This window comes from Myotis daubentonii, chromosome 2 (assembly GCF_963259705.1).
Source record: "Myotis daubentonii chromosome 2, mMyoDau2.1, whole genome shotgun sequence".
Taxonomy (NCBI): domain Eukaryota; kingdom Metazoa; phylum Chordata; class Mammalia; order Chiroptera; family Vespertilionidae; genus Myotis; species Myotis daubentonii.
The window spans coordinates 62,858,746-62,884,578 of record NC_081841.1 but is presented as its reverse complement, the minus strand read 5'-3'; the positions used below and the strand labels follow the sequence as shown (position 1 = coordinate 62,884,578).

General features: G+C 38.4%; 1 protein-coding gene, 1 long non-coding RNA gene and 1 pseudogene across 3 annotated transcripts in view; 1 reads left to right on the top strand and 2 right to left on the bottom strand.

Annotated features, from left to right (window-relative positions):
* The window catches only part of C2H12orf56 (chromosome 2 C12orf56 homolog), a 61,459-nt gene extending 37,274 nt beyond the window's left edge, over window positions 1–24,185 (top strand). The window contains exons 5-13 of the mRNA XM_059683491.1: window positions 65–138; window positions 5,526–5,670; window positions 8,184–8,290; window positions 8,914–9,003; window positions 14,642–14,765; window positions 17,210–17,284; window positions 17,616–17,690; window positions 21,479–21,657; window positions 24,027–24,185. Coding sequence (XP_059539474.1) covers window positions 65–138; window positions 5,526–5,670; window positions 8,184–8,290; window positions 8,914–9,003; window positions 14,642–14,765; window positions 17,210–17,284; window positions 17,616–17,690; window positions 21,479–21,657; window positions 24,027–24,153 — 996 coding nt within the window. The 3' untranslated portion in view covers window positions 24,154–24,185. The remainder of the gene's footprint in view (window positions 1–64; window positions 139–5,525; window positions 5,671–8,183; window positions 8,291–8,913; window positions 9,004–14,641; window positions 14,766–17,209; window positions 17,285–17,615; window positions 17,691–21,478; window positions 21,658–24,026) is intronic.
* The window catches only part of LOC132227865 (uncharacterized), a 94,114-nt gene that overhangs the window by 43,931 nt on the left and 24,350 nt on the right, over window positions 1–25,833 (bottom strand). For both annotated transcript variants that reach the window (XR_009451253.1, XR_009451252.1), the window contains exon 2: window positions 5,450–5,527. This is a non-coding gene — a long non-coding RNA (uncharacterized LOC132227865). The remainder of the gene's footprint in view (window positions 1–5,449; window positions 5,528–25,833) is intronic.
* LOC132226171 (histone H1.8-like) lies at window positions 11,980–12,998 on the bottom strand (annotated as a pseudogene).

Genomic DNA, 25,833 nt, shown 5'->3' with positions numbered 1-25,833 from the left:
AGTAGGAGGAATTGATTTTCAGTAAACAAAAGTTCTAACTATTTTCATTTATTTCCTCTTTCAGAAAGCCACTCTTTTACAAGATCCCCTATATGTTAGTGAGCTCAGTCTTGCTAATGGAGGTCAAAAGCCATACAGGTAAGGAGTGGTGATATGATAGAGTTCCATGGAGGAGTGTTCTCTCCTTATGCCTCTCCTAACTCTATGTTGCTGACATCACAATGAGCCTCTACCTCAACTCTGTCCTGAATTTTAGGCCTGCAAACACTATTACCCACTGGACATCACCTCTTGTAGGTTCCTTAAAGTCAGCATATTCAAAACAGAGCTCAGCATCTTCCTTCTGGAACCTAACCTTCCTCTTTTGTTTCTTAACACGGGCTATGATGTTATCACCCCCAGATCACTTAAACCAGAGTCCTGGATGTCACCTTTACCTTCTCTCCTCCCTTCACTATCACCCACATGATTTATTGTGCCAATCACCATATGATTTATTGTGCTTTGATATATCTGGGTAACATTCACTTTTTTCCACTGTCACACCCTCAGGCCCAGCCTGGGCTCCTAATATTTTCCTAGCTGCCCTCTGCCTTCACTCTTGGCCCTTTCTATACCTTCGCCTGTGCAACAGAGGACTCTTTCAGAAGCACAAATCTGATCATGTGACTCCTCCCTTAAAGCCCTTGAATGACTCCCCATTGCCCTTAGGAGAAGGCTCTAAAATCTTTAACAGCTTACACAGATCTTCCTCATGTCTCCCTTCATTTTTTTCATCCTCAACTATTGTGTCCTCCCCACTCCTGCCTTAAGCACCTCACCCAAATAAACTCACAGTTCTCAGAAAGCTCCGTTTATTTTTCCTCTGGGCCCTAACATGACGGCCTACTCTCTACTCCTCTTCCCCTTCATGAACAACTTCAGTTCATCAAGTCTTAGCTTACTATCCCTTTCTCTAAGATTAATTTCTCAAAACTAAGTTAAGAGGGGCCCTTCCAGCCCTCTCCATTTTCTCGACGGTTAGAACATCAGTCTGCAGTGGTGCATTTGGGAGGCAACCAATCAATTTTTCTCTCTCACAACAATTTTTCTCCCTCCCTCCCTCCCTGTTTCCCTCCCTTCAACTCTCTCTAAAAATCAATGGAAAAAATATCTTCGGGTGAGGATTAAAAAAAAAAAAAGAGGGGCCCCTCCATAACATCCTGTGCTGATATTTCATGTAGCACTTACCAGTTGGTATTATGGTTGCCTGTTTGATTAAGTGCTGCCCTACTATGCAGTGGGCTCTTTAAGGGCAGGGACCTGATCACTGGCACATAGAGGCTGCCAATAAGCCTTGAGAGAATGAATGAATGAATGAATGAATGAATGGGATAAGATAGAGGCAGGGACCAGATCATACAGGGCTTTATAGTCAAGGCTAAGAAGTGTGGGTTTTATCCAGATTTCATAGTTCTATTAGGTTGTTGTCACAGTCATCCTTATATTGAAGTAGTGACTTGAGATGTGACTGGCTCTGCCAGTAATGGTGAGACCCTAGAAAGCAAGCGGTATGTCTTATTAATTTTTGTATTTGTCTTACTTAAAACAGTGCTCTGCACATAGAAACCACCTAGTGAACTGATGGCGTTAACGATTTTGATATTAAGTTTAAGTCAAGGGCAAGTTATGAAAGGTTTACAATAATGATGTTTACTAGCGGGTCATGTAAATGAGTTAAAAGTAAGTTAATTTTAAAAGGTACACATTCATTTCCCACTGAAGGAACCAAAGTTCCTTACAGGAATAACTAATTCTACGTCTGGAGGAGGAAATACACAACATGAGTCTGAAACAGCCTGTGCCGGAATGCAAAGGGTAACAGGACCCCAAAGAACACACGAGCCCACATGAAGGTACTCCTAATAGCCAAAATGGGACAATTTCAGTATCAGAGAAACAATGAATGAGGTGGTGAAACACAATAAATATATACACATTTTAGCACCTCCACACAGAAATAAAAATGCACCGAACTCCATTAGAAGCACATACAACAAGTATCTTAATTACATCTTAGGTTTAACAAACAGAACGTAAAAAATATTTTTAAGGCAATAGAGGACATTTTAATACAAGACTGGGTATTTGACAGTACCAGCGAATTACTGATAATTTTGTTGGGTGTGATAATCATGATATTGTAAGAAAATGCTTGTTTTATTTTTATAGATAGGAGTTAAATAACATAACGTTTGTGATTTCTTTTGTAAAAAGATGGTAATAGAGATAGCTTAGAGAATATCTACATGTTTTCATATGCTAGCCTAAAAGAGTATTAGTTTTAATTTTGGTGTTTATTTAAAGTGATTTTAAGCTAATTACATATTGAAATAGGCTCTAGCTTTGTATATGTGTGGCTTGTATCCCTGAAGGCAAGAGGGAGAGTTCTGCCACCATCTTGACTCAAGAAAAGTATATTTCTTACAAAGTTAATTCTTGATGGCAACGTATTTAAAATGCAGTGATTTAAAATGCACTCTCAGGGATATAGTATATGCACAAGACACACAAGAAATGGTCTTTGCCTGCAAGCCACCTTCAGTTTAAAGGAAATAAATATTCTTTAGGTTTTTAAATTAGAACTCTGTCACAAATGTGAGTTCTGTAACCTGGCCATTGTAAACATGTAAACAGTGTTTCTGGAATAATGTATGAAAAGCCTTTTCCAGCTGTCAAACATTATACAAATATAAGTGATTTTATTTATTTATTTATTTACTTATTTACTTACTTATTTTTATTAATCCTCACCCAAGGATATTTTTCCCATTGATTTTTAGAAAGGGTGGAAGGGAGGGGGAGAGAGGGGGAGAGAGAAACATCAATGTGAGAGAGACACATCGACTGGTTGCCTCCAGCACGTGCCCCGGCCAGGGCTGGGAATCCAGCCTGCAACCGAGGTACCTGCCCTTGACCAGAATTGAACCCTCAACCCTTCAGGCTGCAGGTCTAACCACTGAGCAACTCATTAGGGCTATAAGGTTTTATTTTTATTAAATGTCTGGAAAAATGAAAAATATAGATAAAATAGAGTTTATCATTAGATCAAGAATTCTTTTTGCCACATTATTTGGATGAAAATTTATGTTTTCTAGCTGATGAAAATATAGAATATTTGTTAACATGAATATAATTTCCCTTTAGTCATCAACTGAATAATGGTGTCTTCTGGTACTGACTTTTTCTTATTTAAATTAGTCAAAGGAGGTTCGTCATCCATATAAAAGCAAAAGTTCTCTGAATGTTCAAAGAAACTGTGACTATATGTAACTTCTCTGTAGAAATATAGATTACTGAATCTAATTTGAAATTATAAAGTATATGATACCTTAATTTATATATACATTGATTTTTAGTATAAAGAGATTATTGTGCTTTTTCTTATGAAATCTGTTCTGGTCTTTTGGGATAAAACTGTTTAGTATAACAATCTATTATCATAGGTGCCAAAGGATAAAAATGTTTTTTTCCAAGGATCTTCACAAATTGCTGACTCTTATTGGGAAAGACTAAAAAACCAACTTCAAAATAATTCTACTGATACTGTATTTTTTCTGAGATTTTGCTTTTCTAAGCTTATTTGTTTGTGAAAATTACATTTCTGCTGTTTTTGGAGTATCTCAGAGGACAGAGGGATTTTACTGTTATTCTTTAAATGCAATGTTGCAATAACTAGAAGTGGATATATAGGAAAGTAAAATCTCAAAGCTCATTCCTACTTTATTTAGATACTATTTATTAAACACTGTATGCTAAGCACAATTGGTAAAGTATCAAAACAGCACAATGGGATAGGTTTTTATCATTACCCTCATTTTATAGATGAGAAAATTGAGGCACAGACAGACCAGGTAACTTGTCTATGGTTATTACCTAGCTGAGTAGGGGCAGATGTAGGATTCCAATTAACCTGTCTGAGCTGCCCCTGATGCTTATAATCATATTCTTCTGCCTCTATCATGGATATCACTGAATTTTTAATGATTATTTATCTTCCTATGTCTCCACTAGAAAATAAACTGTTTTTTCAGGAAGTGTGAAAAAAACTTTTTTTTGTTTTGTTAATCCTCACCCAAGGATATGTTTCTATTGATTTTTTTTTCTTTTCTCTTCTTCTTTTTTTTTTTTAGGGAGAGTGGAAGAGAGAGGGAAAGAGAGTAGAAACATTGGTTGGTTGCCTCCTGCACAAGCCCCAACAACTGGTCTGGGGAGAAGCCTGCAACCAAGGTACGTTTCCGTGACCGGAATCGAACCTGGGATCCTTTGGTCTGCAGGATGACGCTCTATCCACTGAGCCAAACCAGGTAGGGCTGGAAGTCTGAATTTTTCTTTCTTTTTAAAACAATCTATTTTTATTGATTTCAGAGAGGAAGAGAGGGGAAGAGAGAGATAGGAACATCAATGATGAGAGAGAATCATTGATCAGCTGCCTCCTACTGGGGATCAAGCCCACAGTCCAGGCATGTGCCCTTGACTGGAATCGAATCCCAGACACTTCAGTTCGTAGACCAACGCTCTATCCACTGAGCCAAACCGGCTAGGTCTGAAATTTTCTCTTAATAGGAGAGGTGTGTGATTGGATAGGGGAGAACATCTTAGATTAAAAAAAAATAGAGTGAGAGGTAGTGGGCAAGAATCAAGATTCCATGTAAATAGATGATATCAAGGTTTGTGGCATAAGTGGTAAAAATATTTTTAATTCAAGTCAGAAATTCCAGGAAGTTTCTACCAACTTACATAGAACAAGAAACCTCTATCCTATCATTACTTTGCACTCTGCTTTTCTGAATCACTGGTTGTGTGAGCTTGAACAGGTTACTTAGCCTTTCTGAGATGCTATAAATGCAACAGTAATTCCCAGCTTAGCCCCTTACTGGGACTGAATGAACTAGTGCATGAAAAGTACTGCATGTGGGAAAATGTGAAGGACTGAGAGGGTATTATGCTAAATGAAATAAGTCAGGCAGAGAAAGACAAATATTCTATGATATCACTTACATATAAAATCGAAAGAACAAAATAAACAGAACAGAAGTAGACTCATAGATACAGAGAACAAACTGATGGTGCCAGATGGGAAGGTGGTCAGGGGCTGTGTGAAAAAGGTGAAGGGATTAAGAAGTTCAACTTGGTAGTTACAAAAAATAGCCACAGGGATATAATGTACAGCATAGGGAAAATAATGGTCAATAATATTGCAACAACTATGTGTTGTGCCAGGTGGGTACTAGACTTATCAGAGGGATCACTTCGTAAGTTATATAAATGTCCAACCACTGTGCTATATACTTGAAAGTAATATAAAACAATATTGAATGTGAACTGTAGTTGAAAAATTAAAATAAAATATCCCAAACAGGGAAAAATAACTATATTGAAATTCCATTAGTAACAAAGTTTTACATACCTGTCAATTAATTGCTATTCCTCAACTGCTGTCTCCTATCATTTTTTACATGTAAAGTTTTCTTGTGTTTCTGTAGATCTGAGGAGAAAATCAAGCACTTCAGTCAACTTAAATCTGAACTTTTTCTTAAAGACAATACTTTGAGGAAGATAGTTTGTTTAATTACGGAACTTAAAGTAGCAGCCCAGAAAAACTACATTCTGAAAAGGCTTTTCTGGAAAGTAGGTGTTTTAATTTTAACCTTGAAAATGTGTTTCAACTTTTTATCAAACGCAGTATATTCAAGGATCAAGTAAAATGCTGTATAAAAAATGCCACCTTGTGTTTTGATGCTGTATTTTACAATCTTGACTAAATTGAATGTAATTGTGCCTTAACACTGGAAATGTGATGTAATTAATGTATGTGTGTGTTGGGGTGGGGCAGATGGGAAGAGAGGAGAGTGGTAGCAAAAAGATAGTAGCTTGCATAGGTTGGGTTTACAGAATCAAAGAAAAGAGTAACTAAGAGGGGAAGCTTCTGGCTTATGAGATGTATGAGTAGAGACAGTGAGATGAGAAAGTAAATTTGAAGAAGTTTTACATGAAGGTTTCCCTACAATAAAAATACACTTAAAAATGACTTTTGAGTGTTTTGAATAAAAAAAACAGCCTAGCTCTCCTTCAGCAAGTTTACAGACTTACCCTGTAAGACTTCCTTAGTTTCATGTTCACCTGAAACTTCAGGTGAAAGGTACTGAGAAGGTATTGAGAAGCCCTGATTAGTGCTGGTTGGTGCTGGTGCGAATGAGGCTCATTCTCGCCAGTGGCCTCATCCATAGTTGCCACCATTTCACTGAGCAGCTGTGATGTGCACAACCTCCCCAACCATACAGGACAGGCCTGGCCATTCCTTAGATCAGCGGTTCTCAACCTGTGGGTCGCGACCCCTTTGGGGGTTGAACAACCCTTTCACAGGGGTCGCCTAAGACCATCAGAAAACACATATATAATTACATATTGTTTTTGTGATTAATCACTATGCCTTAATTATGTTCATTTTGTAACAATGAAAATACATCCCTGCATATCAGATATTTACATTATGATTCATAACAGTAGCAAAATTACAGTTATGAAGTAGCAGCGAAAATAATTTTATGGATGGGGGTCACCACAACATGAGGAACTGTATTAAAGGTCACAGCATTAGGAAGGTTGAGAACCACTGCCTTAGATCCTAAATGCTTCACATGTAGGATGATCGCTACTCTGGTTTGCCCACTGTAGGGTGACCAACTGTCCCAGTTGACCATCCCACTCAGGATTTAAAACATTTTTATCACCCCAATAGGTTACCTTTTGCCCTTCGGCAGTCATTTCTTCCCAACCCTGGCCTCAGGCAACTATTGTGTTTTCTGTCACTATAGGTTAGTTTTGCCCGTCCTAGGATGCCACTTATATGGAATTGTACACTAGGTACTATTTTGTGTCTGGCTTCTTTGGCATAGTATTTTTTAGATTCTTTCATGTTGTTATAGGTAGGTGGGAAATATTTTATGAGTGAAAATTTCTGAACCAGTAAGCAAGTGGGAGATAATAACAACGGATATTTATTAAGCACTTATGATGTGCTAGCTACTATTCAGGCTTTATAAATACTATCTTATTTAATCCTAACATCAACTCAGTGAGGGGACATTATTAAGCCTATGGTAGAGATGAAGAAACTGAGTCACAGAGTATATCCGAAAGTTGCCAAATGTCATCCAACTCATCAGTGGCAGAGCTGGGATTTGAACTCAAGAACCTGGCCCCAGAGTCAGTGTGTAAAACTACCACACTAGGCTAATCTATCAGGGCTCTGGGTAAGCCCAAGCATTTCTGATGGGCCTGGTGACCAGCTTGCTCCTCCCTCTTTATTCCCTCTCTTCACCTGTCATCCTCAGCCTCTTCTCATGCCATAGCACCTAAACAAGGGCACACATATCCCTGTCTAAGCAAAGAATCTAAGTTGTCACTAGTTAAAAAAAAAAAAAAAGTTCTGGGGAAAAACTGAACAATAGAGGAAGAGAAAAGTGAAACAATTACGTCATATTTCTCATTAGTACCAACTTGCCTGATTTCATGGGCCAGTGCTTATTTTCATGCTTGATTTATCTCATGAGACTGGATAGGAACACAGAAAAATTGGTTCCCCCACCATACTTCAGTGTTTATTTTGGCAGGAATGACAATGTACATTTCCACTGCATTAACAGAAGTATTAATATCATTCTGCTCCATCTTCATAAGCTATAAGAGTGCTCTACATTTGTTTTTGTAACAGTAAACATTTTTAAATGAGAGCTTATCTAGCCTTGATTTCATTATATATTCACAAAGGCCAAATTACTTTGGAAAGGCAGGAATTATAGTAGCCCCCAGTTAATATAGTATTCCAAGGTAACTGAATGGCTTGCCTGAGATTATCACTTACTTCTGGATACTCTTCAATATTAATGGTCAAACCAAGTCTAGAAGGCATCTCCCAGCATCATTCTCTAGACTTTAGCTCTTGCTCTGTTCACCAGGACAATGGTCTCCTGATTATAAGTAAAAGTATGTTTTCAATGCAAGTTATGCTAGTATTAATGAGAGATATTTTAAATCACTTCCTGGCCAAAGAAGAAATCATTTCTTCTTTTTATTATTATGTAAGCATCAAGAGTTTTACCAAGTTTTAACTTCATCATCTTTCCTGCTTGCTTTCACAGACCAGTGACCTTTTCTATTTCTTAGTGAACAAACTTCAAGAGTACTTACCAGAGTCTAGGGATAAGAATGCACTTCAAAATAAAAGCCAAAGAGCTGATGAGCTGGTGTAAGTACTAACTGGATAATCACACATATTATTTTTCCCTGGGGTGTTAAAGATAAATGGAAGGCACTAGACAAAATATATACTGTTTTAATGATTAATGGTGCTGCAAGTTTTGCTTCACATAGAATTTATAAAATAGCATTCATTTTGTGCTAATTTGTAAAGAAAGACTACACAAGAAACTATTGGCTGTCCTAAAGGGGGAAAATTGGGTGTTCTGGAGGAAAGACACTTTTTATTGTATGTATTTTTTTTTTAACCTTTGAAATTTTGAGCCTAATATTACCTACTTGAAAAAGTTAAATTATTTTTTTAAAAAAGTAGTGCATAATTATTATAAAAACTTTAGAAAATACACAGAAATATGAAAATGACTTTTAATCCTGACATCCAGCTATTCATGCATTCAGCAAGCATTTTTGGGTGCTTACTATGTAGCAATCATAGAGTAGGCACTCAATTAATGTTGGCAATTTGATATACGGAATTTCCTTCCTGTACTGTACTTTTTTCCACATAGGTACCTGAGTGCAATTCTATTAAGGATTACTGACTTTGTGGAATTTTGAATTTGTATTGAAATCATGCCATTTCCATGTTTTTTTTTTCTCTCTGTTTTCTAGGGCATGCATTGGAATTATACAGACTCTGGGACTGATGTTCAGAGAAACAGAAACTGAGCCATCACGTCTGAACACATTGGCAGCTAAGAAGTAAGGTTTGAAAATATTAGGACCTTGTAGTTGCAACCCATTAACTACTCTGTTGAATGTCTTCCCAAACTCATAGCTCTCTAACTTCTCTTTTCATCCCCTTGTAAGTATATTAAACTCTTTTGTCCCTCCACTTTGTTCTATGAACAGATTAACTGGCACATGCTGAGTTCTCTCTGTCTCTCTGTATTATTAAGGGCATAAAGATTTTCTTAGCATAATTTTATCTTTTGTCATTGTCTGATGAGCTTGAAAAAGACCAATGACCCACAGTACATTAAAAGCCAGGGGGTTCTCTACTAGAATTTTCCCGAGTACCCTTATATCCACACAGCAGAAAAATTACATTGCAAAGGTAGAAGTTATGGTAGCTTCATTTAATATATAATTATGTGACCTTGGAGTGAATGACGTTGGAGGGTTTATTACCATATAGCATAAGCTGCTATAATAAAGATACTCTAAAATATGTGGCCCAAAGAAAGAAATTTACACCTTTCTCACATAACAGTCCAGACAAGATAGTCAACTTTTCCTCTACACAGGATCAGCCAGAGATCTTGGTTCCCTTCCCTTTTGTTACTCTGCCATCTTTTATCAGGCTGTCTTTGTCTTTATGGTTAAAGCTGGCTTTTCTTCTCGATTTCATTACACCCTATGGGAAGCAGTGAGAGGAGTAGAGGGCAAGCAAATTTCTTTTTAAAGCAAGACATATAAGACTTCTGCTCATGTTCTACTGGTGTGAACTTCAGGCATGTGGTCATAATTAGCTTCAAGAAAGGCTGGAAAATGTGTCTATAGTTGTGTGGTTATGTGCCTAAGTAAACCTTGGATGGTACTGGAGACATATGTAATTAAAAGGAAGAATGAAAGACTGTATAATAGTGGGACAATAATATTTTTTGCCAATAAGGTATGTGTTTACATGTTTTGCATATTATCTTCTTGAACTTTTTATAGAAAGCATTTTTGGCTTTTCAGGCCATATAATCTCTGTTGCAATTACTCAACTCTGTCAGTGCAGTACAAAAGCAGCCATAGACAATACATAAATGAATGGCCATATGTTCCAATAACACTTTATTTACAAAAACAGCATCTGGACCATTGGCCTACAGGCTAGTTTGTTGACCCCTGCTTTCCTAGGAAAATATACTCTTGTTCTTTTCTCTGCATACTTCTTTATGCAGCTGGTAGTACCACCATTTCCCCTATCTCCAAGATGGAAATTCAAGATCATTTCTAATATTCCTGTTTTCTCCCACACTGAAATTATTGCTAACTCATGTTACTCTTTTTGTGCACCTTTTGGTCCCTATCTTTCTCTATTCAAGTTGGAAAAAAAATCACTCTTACTAATTTATACTATAAAGTGTTGTATTTTAATTGTTCAGTCTTAACTTGGTTGAGCACATTAGCCCTGCTATATCAAGTTTCTTTCCTTATATGTATAATGCTTTTCATGTCCTTCAATACATATTGCTATAATAGAGTGTGGCTGTAATACTAACTTTTCAGCCAATATTGATCTGCACAGGGTTAAGTCATGTTACCCATATTTAATTTTTTGAGGAAACTCCATTCTGTTCTCCACAGTGGCTGCACCAGTCTGCATTCCCACCAGCAGTGCAGGAGGGTTCCTTTTCCTCCGCATCCTCGTGATGGCTTGCTTCTTGGCAGGAGAATACCTCTGAGCCCAGGAAAGAGCTAAGCTCTTTTTGAAAGGGTGCACCTGATTAGATCAGGTCTCTGCAGGATAACCTTCTTTTGATTTACTCAAGTCAACTAATTAGGAACCTTAATGAAATATGCAAAATCCCTTCACCTTTTTCATCTAACAAAGTATAATCATCATGGTGATACTGTAACATATTTACAAGTCCTGCCCAAATTTAAGGGGGAGGGGTTACAGAGAGTGTACATACAAGAGGGCAGAAATCTTGGAAGCCATATAAGAATTCTGCCTTTTATACACTGAAATCTGAGGCTATGAATTTGCCTTTCTTCTTTTTAAAATATGTTTTTTATTGATTTTTTTAGAGAGAGAGGGATAGAGAGATAGAAACATCTATGAGAGAGAAACATCATTAATCAGCTGCCTCCTGCATGCCACCCCTTGGGCTTCGAGGCCCCAACCTGGGCATGTGCTCCAACCAGGAATCAAACCGGAGACCTCTTGATTCCTGGGGTTGACACTCAATTGCTGAGCCACACCGGCCAGGCTGAATTTGCCTTTCAAAGTCTATATTTTAAAATATTATACATTCAAAATTCTTACATTGGAAATAATAACAATTTAAACAGTGAAAGTATCAAACTGCTGGCACCATTTTTTAAGGCTGTGATGTCATTCCTGTAAGTCTTTATTTTCAGGATGAAACTACCACTTAGATGAAAATTTCTTGTATCTATTATTGGCCTAGTGGATTTTAAATTGAGTTGGCAGAAAGGGTAGATTACAAATTAAGTTCCATTTGAGCAAATAAAAAAAGCATTGAATCATTTCAGTATTTTCCTCTATTTTCTCATAAGTGGAGATTTTATTAGTTCAACCCCACTTCCTTGTATTCTTCTTGAAACGCACCACAGTCCTTTTATGTTTCAGTATTGTTTGATTGAAGTCATATATTATCACAGCAAGTGAACCAGAATCTGAGCGTTAGCCTTAGGTATGTGATACTTTGAAAAGAAGCTGTGGCTGAAAATAAAGGACTATAATTAAATATAATAGTGAATGGACTGTCAGTTCAAACTTAGTATCAGGAAAAGCTTCTAAATGGAGTATTTTGCTAGTTTTGGAAGGGTCTTCTAAAAGTAAGATTGGCCATTTTTATTTATTTATTTATTTATTTATTTATTTATTTATTTATTTAATTTTTGTGAGGGGGGAAATTCTTTATTGATAAATAGGTTATAGTAAGTGATGTTTTTTGGGGGAATAAAAACTCTGAGTCTTAGTGTCTCTCCACCCCACCTCTAGCTCTTGGCTTCTGCCTTCATACTGGTTTCTTTTGATGATGAGGCCTTGGTGGACATGGCAGGCCTTCTTGGGCCCTTGGGGACCTCTGTCTTCCTGATCAGTGGTACAGGTACCATCTTGGACTCATTGTCCTTAGGAGTAGCAGCAGCCTTCGTCCTCGACCCTTTCCTGGCACCCTGGGCAGTGGCCTCTTAAAAGACCACTTTAAAGAGACCTTGAGGACCTTGTTCCCTATCTTCTTTTTTGCTGGGGAAGCCACACCATTTTCACCCTTGGTGACCATGGGTTTTAAACTTGAGTCCTAGCTTTGGCTTTCCTGTGGGCCTTGGCATCTGCTGGGCTGTCCTTTTTTTGCCTTTAACCTTTGGCTTTCTATGGGGCCCACTGGCACCAGGAGGGGCCTTTTTTTTTTTAAATATATTTTTTATTGATTAAGATATTACATATGTGTCCTTATCCCCACATTACCCTCTACCCTCCCCCCACCCGCTCATGCCCTCACCCTTCACCCCTCCCCCCCCCCCCCCCCCGTTGTCCGTGTCCATTGGTCAGGCCTATATGCATGCATATAAGTCCTTTGGTTGATCTTTCCCCCTTACCCCCACCCTCCCCTATCTTCCCTCCAAGGCCCGACAGTCCAATCAATGCCTCTCCGTCTCTGGATCAGTCCTTGTTCATCAGTTTATGTTGTTCGTTATATTCCACAAATGAGTGAGATCATGCGGTATTTATCCGCTCTCCAGGAGGGGCCTTTGTGGCCTTGTCTGGCTGTTCGGGGCCTCCCTGGCCTTGCCCACTCTTGCTTCTTCTGCCTTGGGCTGATCATCTTTCTTGGGGGCCTCCTCCTTGGCCTCACCAGGACTCCAGGCGGGGGGGGGGGGCGCGGGGGGGGGGGGGAACGATAGGATGGCTGTCTTCCTGGGCTGGATTTTTACTACTTGGGAACTAATTTGAATCTGCCAGTGGCCCCCGTGGCCCTGGAGTTGATGGGCCTGATGAGGAGGCCGCACTGCATGAAGATTGTCCATTTTTAAATAGCTGAATAAAACATGAGCAAATATCCATAGGACATATCCTGCTTTTTTTTTGAGAAGTGTGCTAACTAACATGATTCTTCTTTTACAGATATGAGAACTAGATCTGTTTTTTTGAGTTGAGGAAAGGGGGGGAATTACATTTTTATTAGAATTGTTGTTAATCATGAACTTCTAATCATAGTAATGATTTCAATGATTGTAAAAAGAGCAAGAAGCCTCAACTATTACTAAACAGGGATTGTTTATAGTCTTCTTTAATCCATTATGAAAGGAAAGCTTACGGTTATAGAGAATTTTTATACAATCCTATTTGAAATGTTTTTATTACTCCTACCTGTCAAAGCTACTCTGATCTTGTCATCAGTTAGTCAACTGTACTTCTAGTCATCTGCTTTCAGCTCCTGTTCAAGCACACATGGATTGCACTACACATATGAAGAAGGGGTTATTAACCCAGCATCTCAGGCTCCTCCGTTTGGATTATGATTTTTTTCTTTTTCTTTTCGAATCACACGGTATACTGTTCAAACATGTAATAACATTTAAGATATTTATTACTGTACGTTAGTGGACAGTACACTGAATTTGAAAGCAAAAGACCTAACGTTTAATTATTTATTATTATTTTTTATCCTCACCCAAGGATATATTTATTTATTTTAGAGAGAAAGGGGACGGGAGAGCGGGAGAGGGATAGAGAAGGAAACATCGGTGTGAGAAACATTGATTGAATGTGCCCTGACCAGAAATCGAACCTGCAACCTTTTGATGACGCTCCACACAACTGAGCAACCTGGCCAGGGCTTAATATTAGTTTTAATAGCCAGTGGTCTTTAGTAGAACAGGAAACCCTCTGAAATGCTTTGTCTAAAAAAGGATTCTAGAATCAAAAAACTTGTGATCAAATAGGCATTTTAAGAAATGCTTCAGCCCTGCCGGCATGGCTCAGTGGATTGAGCATTATCCCATGCACCAAGAGGTCTCTGGCTTGATTATCAGTCATGGCACATACCTTGGTTGTGGGCTCAATCCCCGTAGGGAGCATGCAAGAGGTAGCCGATAGATGTGTCTATCTCTCCCTCTCCCTTCCTCTCTCTGAAATAAATAAAAACATATTTTAAAAAATGCTTTACACTGTTTCTTTGTCCTGGAGATATACAGGGCATGAACATTAGCATATTAAAGCCTCTGAGAAGTTCTGTAGTAAAGATATCCAGTGAACTTGGTTAAGTCAAATATTTCTCATTCCTCTTTTGAACACAATCTACTTACTATAATGTTGCCTGAAATTGTTAATCCATAAAAAAAACCCCTTTGGAAAATACTGCTAGAATTGAGATCACCCAATTTCCCCTTAAATCCAGATTTTCTGAGCTTTCCAAGTTATGTGAACTTCTAAAACTGTATTTACGCTGAGCTAAAAGATCAAGAAATTATATTTTCATTCAAATGTCTTATCTCTAGACATTTGTCTACATGTCCAAGGATCCAAAAGCTCAGTGAAGAACAGTCTACAATGCTTTGTACTTTTAAGCATAATTCTATTCAGTGTCTGCAAACTTGGCTTCACTGTTTCTCTTTTCAGACTTTACTCATTAATTGCCTTTTATTTATTTTTCAGGGGAACACTATTTAATCTCTTGGGAATTTTAATTAGCAAGCCTCAGATTCCAGAATCTTGTCCTGTGTTTGATATCCATTTGGTGGCTGATTCAATTTTAGTAGAGACAACTCTGGATGCTGAGGTGAGATGAGTATTTTGGGATAGATTAAATATCTATAATAATAAAAGCAAAACATACTAATGAGACTGGATGTCCTTCCGGGGCTGTGAGGGAAACCTGGGTCCCGGGTGCCAGAGGGAAGCCAGTGTGGGTAGCCGGGAAAGAAAGGCCTACTCTTGCATGAATTTCATGCATTGGGCCTCTAGTGATATATAAGGTCCCTGGCTTCTTGTCTTCTAATGTGGACTGTGACATTGCAGAACATAGACATATAATTAAATCAAAGAATAACTATTTTGTCATTAATCTTAAAACTTTGATAGCTATTTTGTCAACATTAATATATCCATTTTATATGAATAATTTCCTTAGTATACATATCTGGTATGTATACTAAAAAAGTAATTAGCATTCTATAGACATTAGATAAATCTGTTTGTCTCTATACAAAATATGTATGTATATATAATTCTGTAGTAAGGAGTCTATTGGGTATAAAAGCACTGTCTTAGAGATTTTAGGTTACCTCTCTTGTCTTAGTTTGCCATTTCCTTACCTAAGTAGTGTAAACTCAACAAGAGCTACTTATTCTTCTAAGGTTTTACTAAAACATTAGAAAAAAATTTGCTAGAAAGTACTTATTCTGATAGAATAAATCAGCTTATTAGTTTATTTTGTGCAGGTCAACACAGAATTTTTTGAAAAGATGGGACATGATTTGATAGTTCTTATACATATAAACAGAATTATGTTTTAGAAAACTCTTAAATTCACTCATCCACTCAATAAACATTTGAGAATCAATTAGCTAAACAGTGTACTAGACAATAGGGTCCAAATAAGAAGCAAAATGGACACAGTCTCTGTCTGCATTAGTTTATAGCAGCGGTTCTCAACCTGTGGGTCGCGACCCCTTTGGCTGTTGAACGACCCTTTCACAGGGGTTGCCTAAGACCATCCTGCATATCAGATATTTACATTACGATTCATAACAGTAGCAACATTACAGTTATGAAGTAGCAACGAAAATAATTTTATGGTTGGGTCACAACATGAGGAACTGTATTTAAAGGGCCAGAAGGTTGAGAACCACTGGTTTATAGTCTGGTTGGGGAAACAGAGGTTAGTCAAATATAACATGAATATATTATTATAGATTATATATGGAGCATCTAGAATACCATTTTCAACAGTGGAGTGAGTGAGTGGATTAGACATTAAAGAGTAAAGATTGGGTGAGCTGTTAGAAATTAGTTTAGTAGTCCAGGTGAGGGATGGTATGGGCCGCAAGGAAGCTTTCCTTGACCCCCAAATGGTACTAGGCTTTCTTTTTAGAGCTCTCCTCACTTCCTGTATCTTTCTTTTATAGCCCTTACCTCGGTTTGCCACTATGCATTTATTAGAATGATGTATGTTCCCCACTAGATTGTATATTCCGTATGATAGGGACCATGTCTTTGTTGCTCTCCATTGTATCCCCAACACCCACTACAGAGTCTGATGCATATCTATTGAATAAGTAAATGAAGAAAATAAAAGGGATCACAGTTATAAAGAGGCTAGATTCCTGACATTTTTGGGAAATTGAATTCATAGGTTGATGTGGAAATAAAGTATGAAGATGTATGACTTTTAGATTCAGGTCTGGTTGTCAGATAAGAACTACAATAAGAAGAATAGGTTGAAAGGGAAAATAAGCAGTTTGGTTTGGGGTTAACTGATCTGCTTTGGCTATGGTATTTCCAAAATATGAAAATATCTAGTGAGCAGAATAGATAGGTCTGAGTTTCCTGTTTTTGGACTTGCTGCTCTTTTGCACCTGGGCTATTACTATGGCCATGAGCAGGTCATATACACATTTTTGTTCCAAGGTCTATTAGAGGGAGCGATTTCAAACTATAGCTCTTCCTGGCAAAGACTACTGTGAGGAAAAAATGTGTTGGCCTAGAGCATGCCCACAGACACAGTTCTCATGCACCAAGTGGCCTATGGGCTAGAAGACAGCCTCAACACTGTTTGGAGTTCTTGAGAGAAAAAAAATGTCTCTAAGCCCTATATCTACCCATACTACAGGAGTTATAGTTCAAGTTGCACATAAGCTTAAATTTCTGAGTCTCTTATCTGAATTCTGGGGAGCATATTTCTACTGTTTTGAAAAGAAGTAGGATTGTTGATCTGAATGATTTTGCAAATGAAGTGTGCATTTTTTTTTTTTTTGGCGTTAGTTCTGTGGGCCATTGTATCTTCTTTCCCTAACCCACTTTCTTAGCCACTATTAAATGTGTTGTCTTTTCAAGAGCTACTCTTTTGAGAATGACTAAAGCAAATGAAACAGAAAAATTGGTCACACTAATTGTATTTTAAGTTAATAAATTTTTTTTATGAGTACATAAAAGGAACTACGAGAAATGACCATTTTCTGGTTCTGCCAATGATATTGCATTAATTATTATTTAAAATTCTAGCTACAGAAGCTTATCCTGGAATATACAGATACAGCTACAGCACTTTTATATGAGATACTTCTGGTCTTTCAGCAGGTACGATATATATATATATATATATATTTCTTATACATATTATATTTTGTGATTAGTATATATCACACAACTATTATGTATGTATATTATATGATTATATATCATATGATTAATAATATACCTTTAAAATGCTTGTATTAGAGATGGTCTCCAAGATTGGCTGACTTAATTGTATTATTTTTGCTCTTAAGCACTCACCTAGCTTATTTTCTTAAATACTGACTTAAAAGATTTGATTAAATAAGGATAAAATGTACTTGAGAATGAGTGTCCCTTTGGGCACAACTTGGATCCCATGAATATAACTGGTTTATTTCCGTGCATCTTTTAGGGAAATCTTGGATTGGGGTCAATCAAGTTTGCTCTTAGCTGGATGATGTCCGTGCTACAGAGTCATCCCCCCATAGTAAGTATCTAGAAATGAAAACAAAACCCAAGGCTATTAAACAGATGCTCTTGTGCTTAATTAATAAAACACATTTTCTCTATAAGTGGTCAAGTTTGTAAAACAGGAGCAAACTATATGTCTGATGATTTTATTATCTAATTAAAATAGAATGTTTTTATACTTGGAGCCTGAATGTTTAAGGTACTGAAACAACATGTTAAATGGGATCTTTATTTGATGAAAAATCCTAAGATATATATATATAAAACAGAATATTAAAATACTGGCTATGTAATTAAGTGGGAAAAATGAACATTTATTTTAAATAGTAAGTAGGAGTTGGCAAGTATGACTATAACATCTGGGCATTCTGTCCCAGCAGCCACCATTCCAGTCCATAATGTCACTCTCTCCTTGACACTATAATCACATCTACGTAGTCTGCCCCTACCTTTCCACCAGATTACAGCCAGAGGGATCTATTCACAATAAAAATCTGATTATGTCATCTCTTGCTTTAAATCTTTCAAAATGACATAATGAATAAAGACTAAACTCCTTATTATGTCTTACAAGGTATACATGTTATGGCCCTACAGCCTCATCTAATCCCTCACTTTCCCAGCTATTTGCGTCTCTTACCCATTGCCCAACCCTAAGACCGCCACCTCCATTATAGGACCTTTACTACCCCTCTGTCTGAAATGCTTTTCCCTCTCTTTCCCACCTAGTTAACTTCTACTCATCTTTCAGGCCTCAGTACCCCTTCCTGAGTGGAGTGGGTAGATGGTCCTCTGACCTTTAAGTCAGATTCTCCCATTATAGGCACATGTAGACACAGCATGTCACCATCTTCCCTTCCTCCACAGGACTTGTCACTGTTGAATTTCACATTTGTTTGTGTTATTATTTGTTTCTTTCCTATGGTAGCCATTAGTGCCTACACATATTCTGGCTCTCTCTGCTTCTAGACACAAGATTCCAGGACTGTATTTCCCATCCCACCTGAAGTTAGGTGGGTCTCTGCTCCTGCTTTTGCCAATGGAATGTGAACAGAAGTAGCCTTGTCACTTCTTGCCAGAAGGTCTAGGAGCCAGTGCATGCTTTCCTGCATTCTCTTTCCTTCTGGCATGGTGACTGGCAACATTCCAGATGGTCCTGAGTAACTACAATGAGCAGAACCCCCTACCACCCAGTAGGGACACAAAGTATAAGCAAGTAATAAGCCTTTGTTGTTTCAAGCAAAGCATTGATATTTTGTGAGATTTGTTACCACAGAATAACCTAGTTTATCATGGCGGATATGTCATTCTCCCTCAGCAGACTCCAAGTGCCATGAGGGTAGGAGTTGAGCTAGGCATGTAATAGACGTTCAATAAAATGTCTGCTGGCTCTGGCCAGGTGGCTCAGTTGGATGGAGTGTCTTCCCATACACCAGAAGGTGATGGGTTTGATTCCCCATCAGGGCACATACCTAGGTTGTGGGTTCAATCCCTGGTCCGGGCATGTATGGGAGGCAACCAATCGATGTTTCTCTCTCACATTGATGATTCTCTTTCTCTCTCTGGAAAAAAATATCAATAAAGCCATATCCTCGGGTGAGGGGATTAAAACTATATATATATATATTTAATTAATTTGAATAAAGGCTTTATTCCTTAATCTCTTCTCATCTCCCCAAACTTAGTTTCCTTTAGTCATGCATGTATACATTCAATCACCAGACATTTAATTGGCAATCTCTTCAAAAGGTAATTGTCCAAACTAAATTTTCATTGCTAATGGAGGATTTAACATGAGGTAATAAGTTCTCTTTCTGTATACAAACATGCCTCCATTGACCATCAGTAGGCTCCTTCTTGGAGCTGTTGTTCTAGAGCAGTGATGGCGAACCTATGACACGCGTGCCAGAGGTGACACACGAACTCATTTTTTTGGTTGATTTTTCTTTGTTAAATGGCATTTAAATATATAAAATAAATATCAAAAATATAAGTCTTTGTTTTACTATGGTTGCAAATATGAAAAAATTTCTATATGTGACACGGCACCAGAGTTAAGTTAGGGTTTTTCAAAATGCTGACACGCCGAGCTCAAAAGGTTCGCCATCACTGTTCTAGAGTGATGTTAAGTCTGTCCTAGGAAATCTAGATTCTCATGCCAGATCCCTGTGACAAAAATCTGGCTGGAGCCAGAGGAGGCTGCATTTGTCAGTAGTACAGCTAATTGCATTATACAGGGATTGCACACAGACCCTAACCAGTCTCAGGCCCACATTGAGGAATGTCAAAGTTATAGTCATTCACAGCAACAGAAGCTCGTATGTGCAAAATGCAAGACACTTTTTCTGTGCTGTGGCTGCAAACCCTATCATCTGAATTGAAGTGTGAAATTTGGGGTCCTAAGGACTCCAAGCATTAGGAAAGTTTCTTTATCAACCTCTAGGGTTGGTTCACCAAAGGAACTGAGTAGAGTATGAGGCCAGTCTGTGACTGTAAAACATGTCAGGATGAAGAGTAGCAAAAACACAAACAAACAAAAACCCCCACAAACACTGTTGAAAGCCTCCATATTAACCCAGTTCTAAAGAGTACAGGCAGAAATAGATCATTTGAGAAAAATTTACAAGCAAGGAAACTGTAGGGATCATTGAATACACCTGCACACTCAGTCAGTTCTGGCTGATTCTCCTACTTGGCTAAAGCAAGCTGCTGAAGAAGTTAAAAATTTAATCTCCAAACGGGCATTGCTTTGTCCCACTGCTCCAGACTCTCTGACCTCAATCTGCGTTTGCCTGACACAATATTTAGTAAATATGTGCAAATGGATCTGGAAAACTCACTTAGAAAGGGCCAGCAGCAACATCAGGAGAAAAGGTGACACATTTATTGATACTACCTAATGGGCGTGCAGAGTGACTTGCTGGTTGGAGCTTGAAAGGGCACCATCATTCCTTTCTGTTTTTATAGTAGCCTACATTTATGGATAGTAGTTTGAAAATGCAACCCAACCACCCCCCAAAAATTAAAACAACACTTGTAGAATCCACTGTTATTTTTTTTTTTTTAACATTTGGTTCTGTTGTGAATGACAGCTTTGCTTTTGTGTGTGTGTGTGAGAAGCAGGAGCCCAATAAAATCACACTATTGCTACTTTTTCCACTGTATTTTCCCCCTAAGAAATGATAACATAAGTGGGGTTTGATGAAAACCCCAGCGACCAGTGACATCAACATCACTTGCTTGTGTCAGGCCCCGTTTTCTTTGTGTTCTCACTTAGTGTTTCTCAGTGTGTGGTGCAGGGAACAAATCCATCAGGATTGTCTACGGTAAATATCTGGAGGCGAGGCCCAGGGTTCTGCATGTTTAGTGAGCTGCCTGGGTGATTTTTATGCATACTAAATTTTAAGGACCACTGCCTTGCAGAACCTTCTCTGAAAGTCAGCCATTTACTTTTAACAGTAAAAGAGAAACCACAGTCCAACTGCAGGAGGCCACAGACCTACCTCTCCAAGCTCCCCTTCTGTTTCCACTTCTGCGTCCAGTGCTTTCTCTCCACTTTGGAGCCCAATGTCCTTGACAGTCAGTACTAGTTCTGATTCTGCTTGTCGGGGGGCAACTGGTAAACCCAGCTGGTCGGTCGTCTTATGCTCTGAGTACCATTTCAGTGAGAAATAGTGCAAGGGCATTGGCATAAGGGTGGTGTGGGCTTCAGCCTAGATTTCTAGTTGAGGCTCCAGCTGAAATACTAGTAGGTGCTCTATGGGTGGCATGCCGCCTACGTGTAACTGTGTTTTCCTTGTCTAGGTTACGTTTGTGGCCAGTATTGTGAAACAGCTGGTGAAGGGACTCTCAGCTTCACTTCAGCTGTTAAGTCCCAGCCAAGCAGTTCTGCTGTACCAGCAGTTTTACATCCTCAAGAGCTGCCTGCAGTACAGCAAGACTTTAGCTGAGTACATTAGGAATAACTACAGAGAAGAATTCAGGTAAGAAGTCTGAATCTAATCTGCAGTTAAAATCCAATTGTTTCTAATCTTCACGCAAAACTGCACAGCCAACTAATTCTATTTTTTATATATATATATTTCACTTTGATCGGTGGTAAGGCAGGATTTGGGGACTTCTAAGAACCCCTGCCATCTGAAATATATTCACAGGCTAGAAAAGACTAGTGGAACATCAAACTCTCTTTGAAGAACTGTTTCTTATTCATTGTATTTATTGCAGCCAGTATCTCATGAAAGTTGTAATGATTATAACAGGCTGTGAGAATTAAGAGTAACAAACACTGCTGAAAGGGATGAAAAATGATGGACTGTGAATTCAACTGAATCATTGGGGGGAAATTGATAAAGAATAAACAATTATTAGTGTTTTTTTGTTTCACTTACCCCTCTTACTCTCAGTAACAAAGCAGCAGGAAAGAGCAGGAATAGCAAGCACTGGTTTCATCAGCCAGCTTGTTCTGCACCTCAGGGGTTCCTACTTCTATTTATAGGCTGGCCAAGCCCAGTGCACTTAGCTGTACAGCCCTGCATCAGCACCGATCAAGGAAAAATACCAGCTTGTGTCTGACTTAAGAGGAAAAGGGTGCAGCAGGCACAGCTTTGCCACCAGTTTTCACGGAGACATAAAAGGATGTGGAGGCATACACTGCAGCCTTAGGTTGGCTTTCAAGAAAATTTAGCCCAATTTGTGGTTCCTGTATTTTTTTCTCAATGTGGTTTTACAATATAGGTTTCACTCTGGCTCCTATAACAGGGTTTTGTTTGGCCTGCTCTGAGTTGGTTCACACAACCCAAGTTTTTCCTCACTTTTTTTTTTTTTAGGTAAAATTCATATATCATAAAATTCACCATTTTAAAGTATGCAGTTTAGTGGCTTTCAATACATTTTGCAATGCTGTGCAACCATAATCACTATCTAATTGCAGAACATTTTCATCACCCCCAAAGAAACCTAATACCCATGAAGCAGTCATACCCTATTACCCCCTCCCACAGAACCTGACAACCACAAATCTATTTCCTGTCTCAAAATAGGATTTGCCTATTCTGGACGTTGCATATCAATGGTCTCTTCCAATAGATAGAATTTTGTGCCTGACTTCTTTCACTTAGCATAATGTTTTCAAGGTTCATCCGTGTTGTGGCATGTATTACATAACCCAATTTTTAAAAATTACTTATGCACATTTAAAAATCAGAAGTACTGGCAAAAAATAGTGCCATACTTTTCCATGACAATATAGTTGGCCGGAGCTCAATAGCAGCTGCCCTCCTAGGTGATAACATACCGTATAATTTGCCACTGTTTCCCCTATCCTTACTTTTACCCTTACTCCTAATATGTTACTGTGGGCAATTAATTTAGGTTTGTGACCCTTTTTTTAAACTAGTGATTTTCAGCTGGCTGTGCATTAGAATCACCACAGCAACTATTAAAAAATACTAATAGCCATGGCTGGTTTGGCTCGGTGGACAGAACGTTGGCCTGTAGAGTGAAGGATCCCAGGTTCGATTCCAGTCAAGGGCACATGCCTGGGTTGTGGACTTGATCCCCAGTAGGGGGAGGGGGTGCAGGAGGTAGCCAATCAATGAGTCTCCTGCATCACTGATGTTTCTATTTCTCTCTCTCTCTCCCTTCCTCTCTAAAATCAATTAAATATATATATATATATATATATATATATATATATATATATATATATATAAAACTAATATTAATACCCAAGTCTCATATATAGAAATTCAGTTTTTCTTGAGGTGGGGTCTGGGCATGGACATTACAAAACAAACAAAACAAATAAACAAAAAAAACCTCCAGGTAATTCTAATGTGCACCCAGGATTAAGAACCAATTCTTTAAGCCATCCCTTAAGCCAGGAAATAGCTAAAGGTTTTGTCCCTGTTGTCTATTCCCCTGGCCCTATACTTTTCCTGAGGCCATGGGGAAGAACTCTAATCTCCGCTCTTTAACTCAGCCCTAGTGGTCACCACAGCTTTGGCTTCCATTTCAACTCCCCACTGAATATTGCCTGAGAAAACAAGAAGCAGGGCCTCAGCTCACACTGTGGGGAGGGCAGTCCTGGCTTCCTTATGAATGCTTCAATGCCTGGTGCATTATTAATGAAGTTCACTTCCTTGGCAGAAGTAAAGTGCTCAATGCGCTGAAAGGCACACATATCAGAGAGCTTCTGGGTCAGTAAGAGGGGAGGTGGGAGAGTTAAGGATGCTGGCTGACTCTCATGATCAATACTCCCACACCCAATAACCCTGGACCAGTGTACATACTGATGTGAACAGTGTGAAAATTACTGTTTTTAAAGCTATTTTATTTCTTTTTATGATTGCAGGTACTTTATTCACATACCAGCCTTGGAAAAAAGGCTTCCCTTGTGTTATCCTATTACCCAGCCGACCACTCAGCTTTTTCATGAAGTCCTGAAATTGGTTGAGCAGAAACAATGTGTGAAATGTTAAAAATTGAGTATAAAATGTTCATTGGAAATCAATATTTATGAGAAACACTTCTTTATTTATTTAGTACCTGGCTATCCCTGGGTCCCATAAACAAAGGTTTTATTTGAATGTTCCATCAATCCCTAAGAGAAGTCTTTAACATTTTTTATCTGCCACATAAGAGAAACTTTGGTACACTGACATACATAAAGTGGTGCTAAAAACTAGTGTTTCCCTTTAAAAAGTTCCTAAAGGCATAAAATACTAAAAGGGGTTGCGACCCACAGGTTGAGAACCGCTGGTCTATAAGCAGTTATGCTCTACCAACTGTGAAAAAAATATCTTCACTATATCTTATGGCAATAAACTAACTTAAATCCAAAACAAAACTTTGGAATCATTGTGAGCTATTATTGAATTTGCGCTTCGAAGAACTTAGGAGATGGACCCTCCATTCAACTTAGCGTGACCTGAAGGAGTATCAGAGAGAAATGCCTCCAAAGAAAGAGCTCCCAAGCCAGATTTGCCTGTGCTGTGCAGTAGAGACAATTAAGCTCACTCAGAACATTTTATTTATGGTTCAGCCTGAGCCATTAACCAGCTACCTGACCTTGATCAAGTCAGGTACCCTTTCCGGGCCTCCTCTGCTAAATGGAAGGCTGGGAATAGAAGCTCTCCAAGTTCTCTCCCAGCTCTAGAATTCTCTGCTTAACACTCTGAACACTTCTTAATACTCTGTAACAGAGTCATGCATTCCTCTGCTGTCCTGGCTGCTGTCCTGGCTCAATCAATCACAATGATTCCAAACAATCCTGCTTTCTTTAGACCAAACTGGTATCACCAACATCACCCTACAAAGTGTCCAAGCCTTCTCCACCATCACCCATCCAGGACTACAAGGCTTCTACTCTTCAATCTGGGGACAGAAAGGACAACAAAATAGTGTTTATGAGTGTCCTGGGTTGTTGGGTAGGAGATTATTCCCAACAGATAGTGAATCAGAAAATAGGAAAATTCTGGGACACAGGCAAGCAACACTTCAAACTGGACAAATGATGGACAGTGGGTTGACTACTGGGGAATGTTAGAACCTACAGAATAACAATGAGAGAATCAACTCAGCTCTGCCTCACCTTCTAAGCAGTGCCCTAGGCTAGTGACATGCAGGCTCTAGAAGGGGACTGTGGTTTCTCACCCCAAGCATTGCCTTTTTGTCCATGTCACCTCTTCTCTTTCACAGCTCTATTTGCTCTGAGAACGTACTTAACTTATCTCTGGGAACAAAAACTCTGTCAGAATGTACCCGAATCTTTCTAAGTCAGTAGCTCTTTTGGTTGAATATTTGTCACCTTGATTTTCTTATCACACATGTCTATTCATTGGTACAGTCTGGGAGATGGGGGAAAGCCCAAAATGTAATACTTTGAAGGGTTATCCTATCATAGTTCTTTTCTGCTGTGTATTTTTTGCATTGTTGCCAAAACCAAAAAAATCACTAAATAATTCATCTCTATTACTGATCAGCTACATTTGATTAACCTCAACCATAAAATAATTATTTTTAAGAAGATGTAATTGTCAAAAAATTTTGAATATGAAAATCACATCAATAGCAAAGGATCACCAAAAAGATAAACACATATAGCTAGTGTTCAGGCTGGGTTCAAGATTCTGGACTCTGACTACCTTTACAATGCAAGC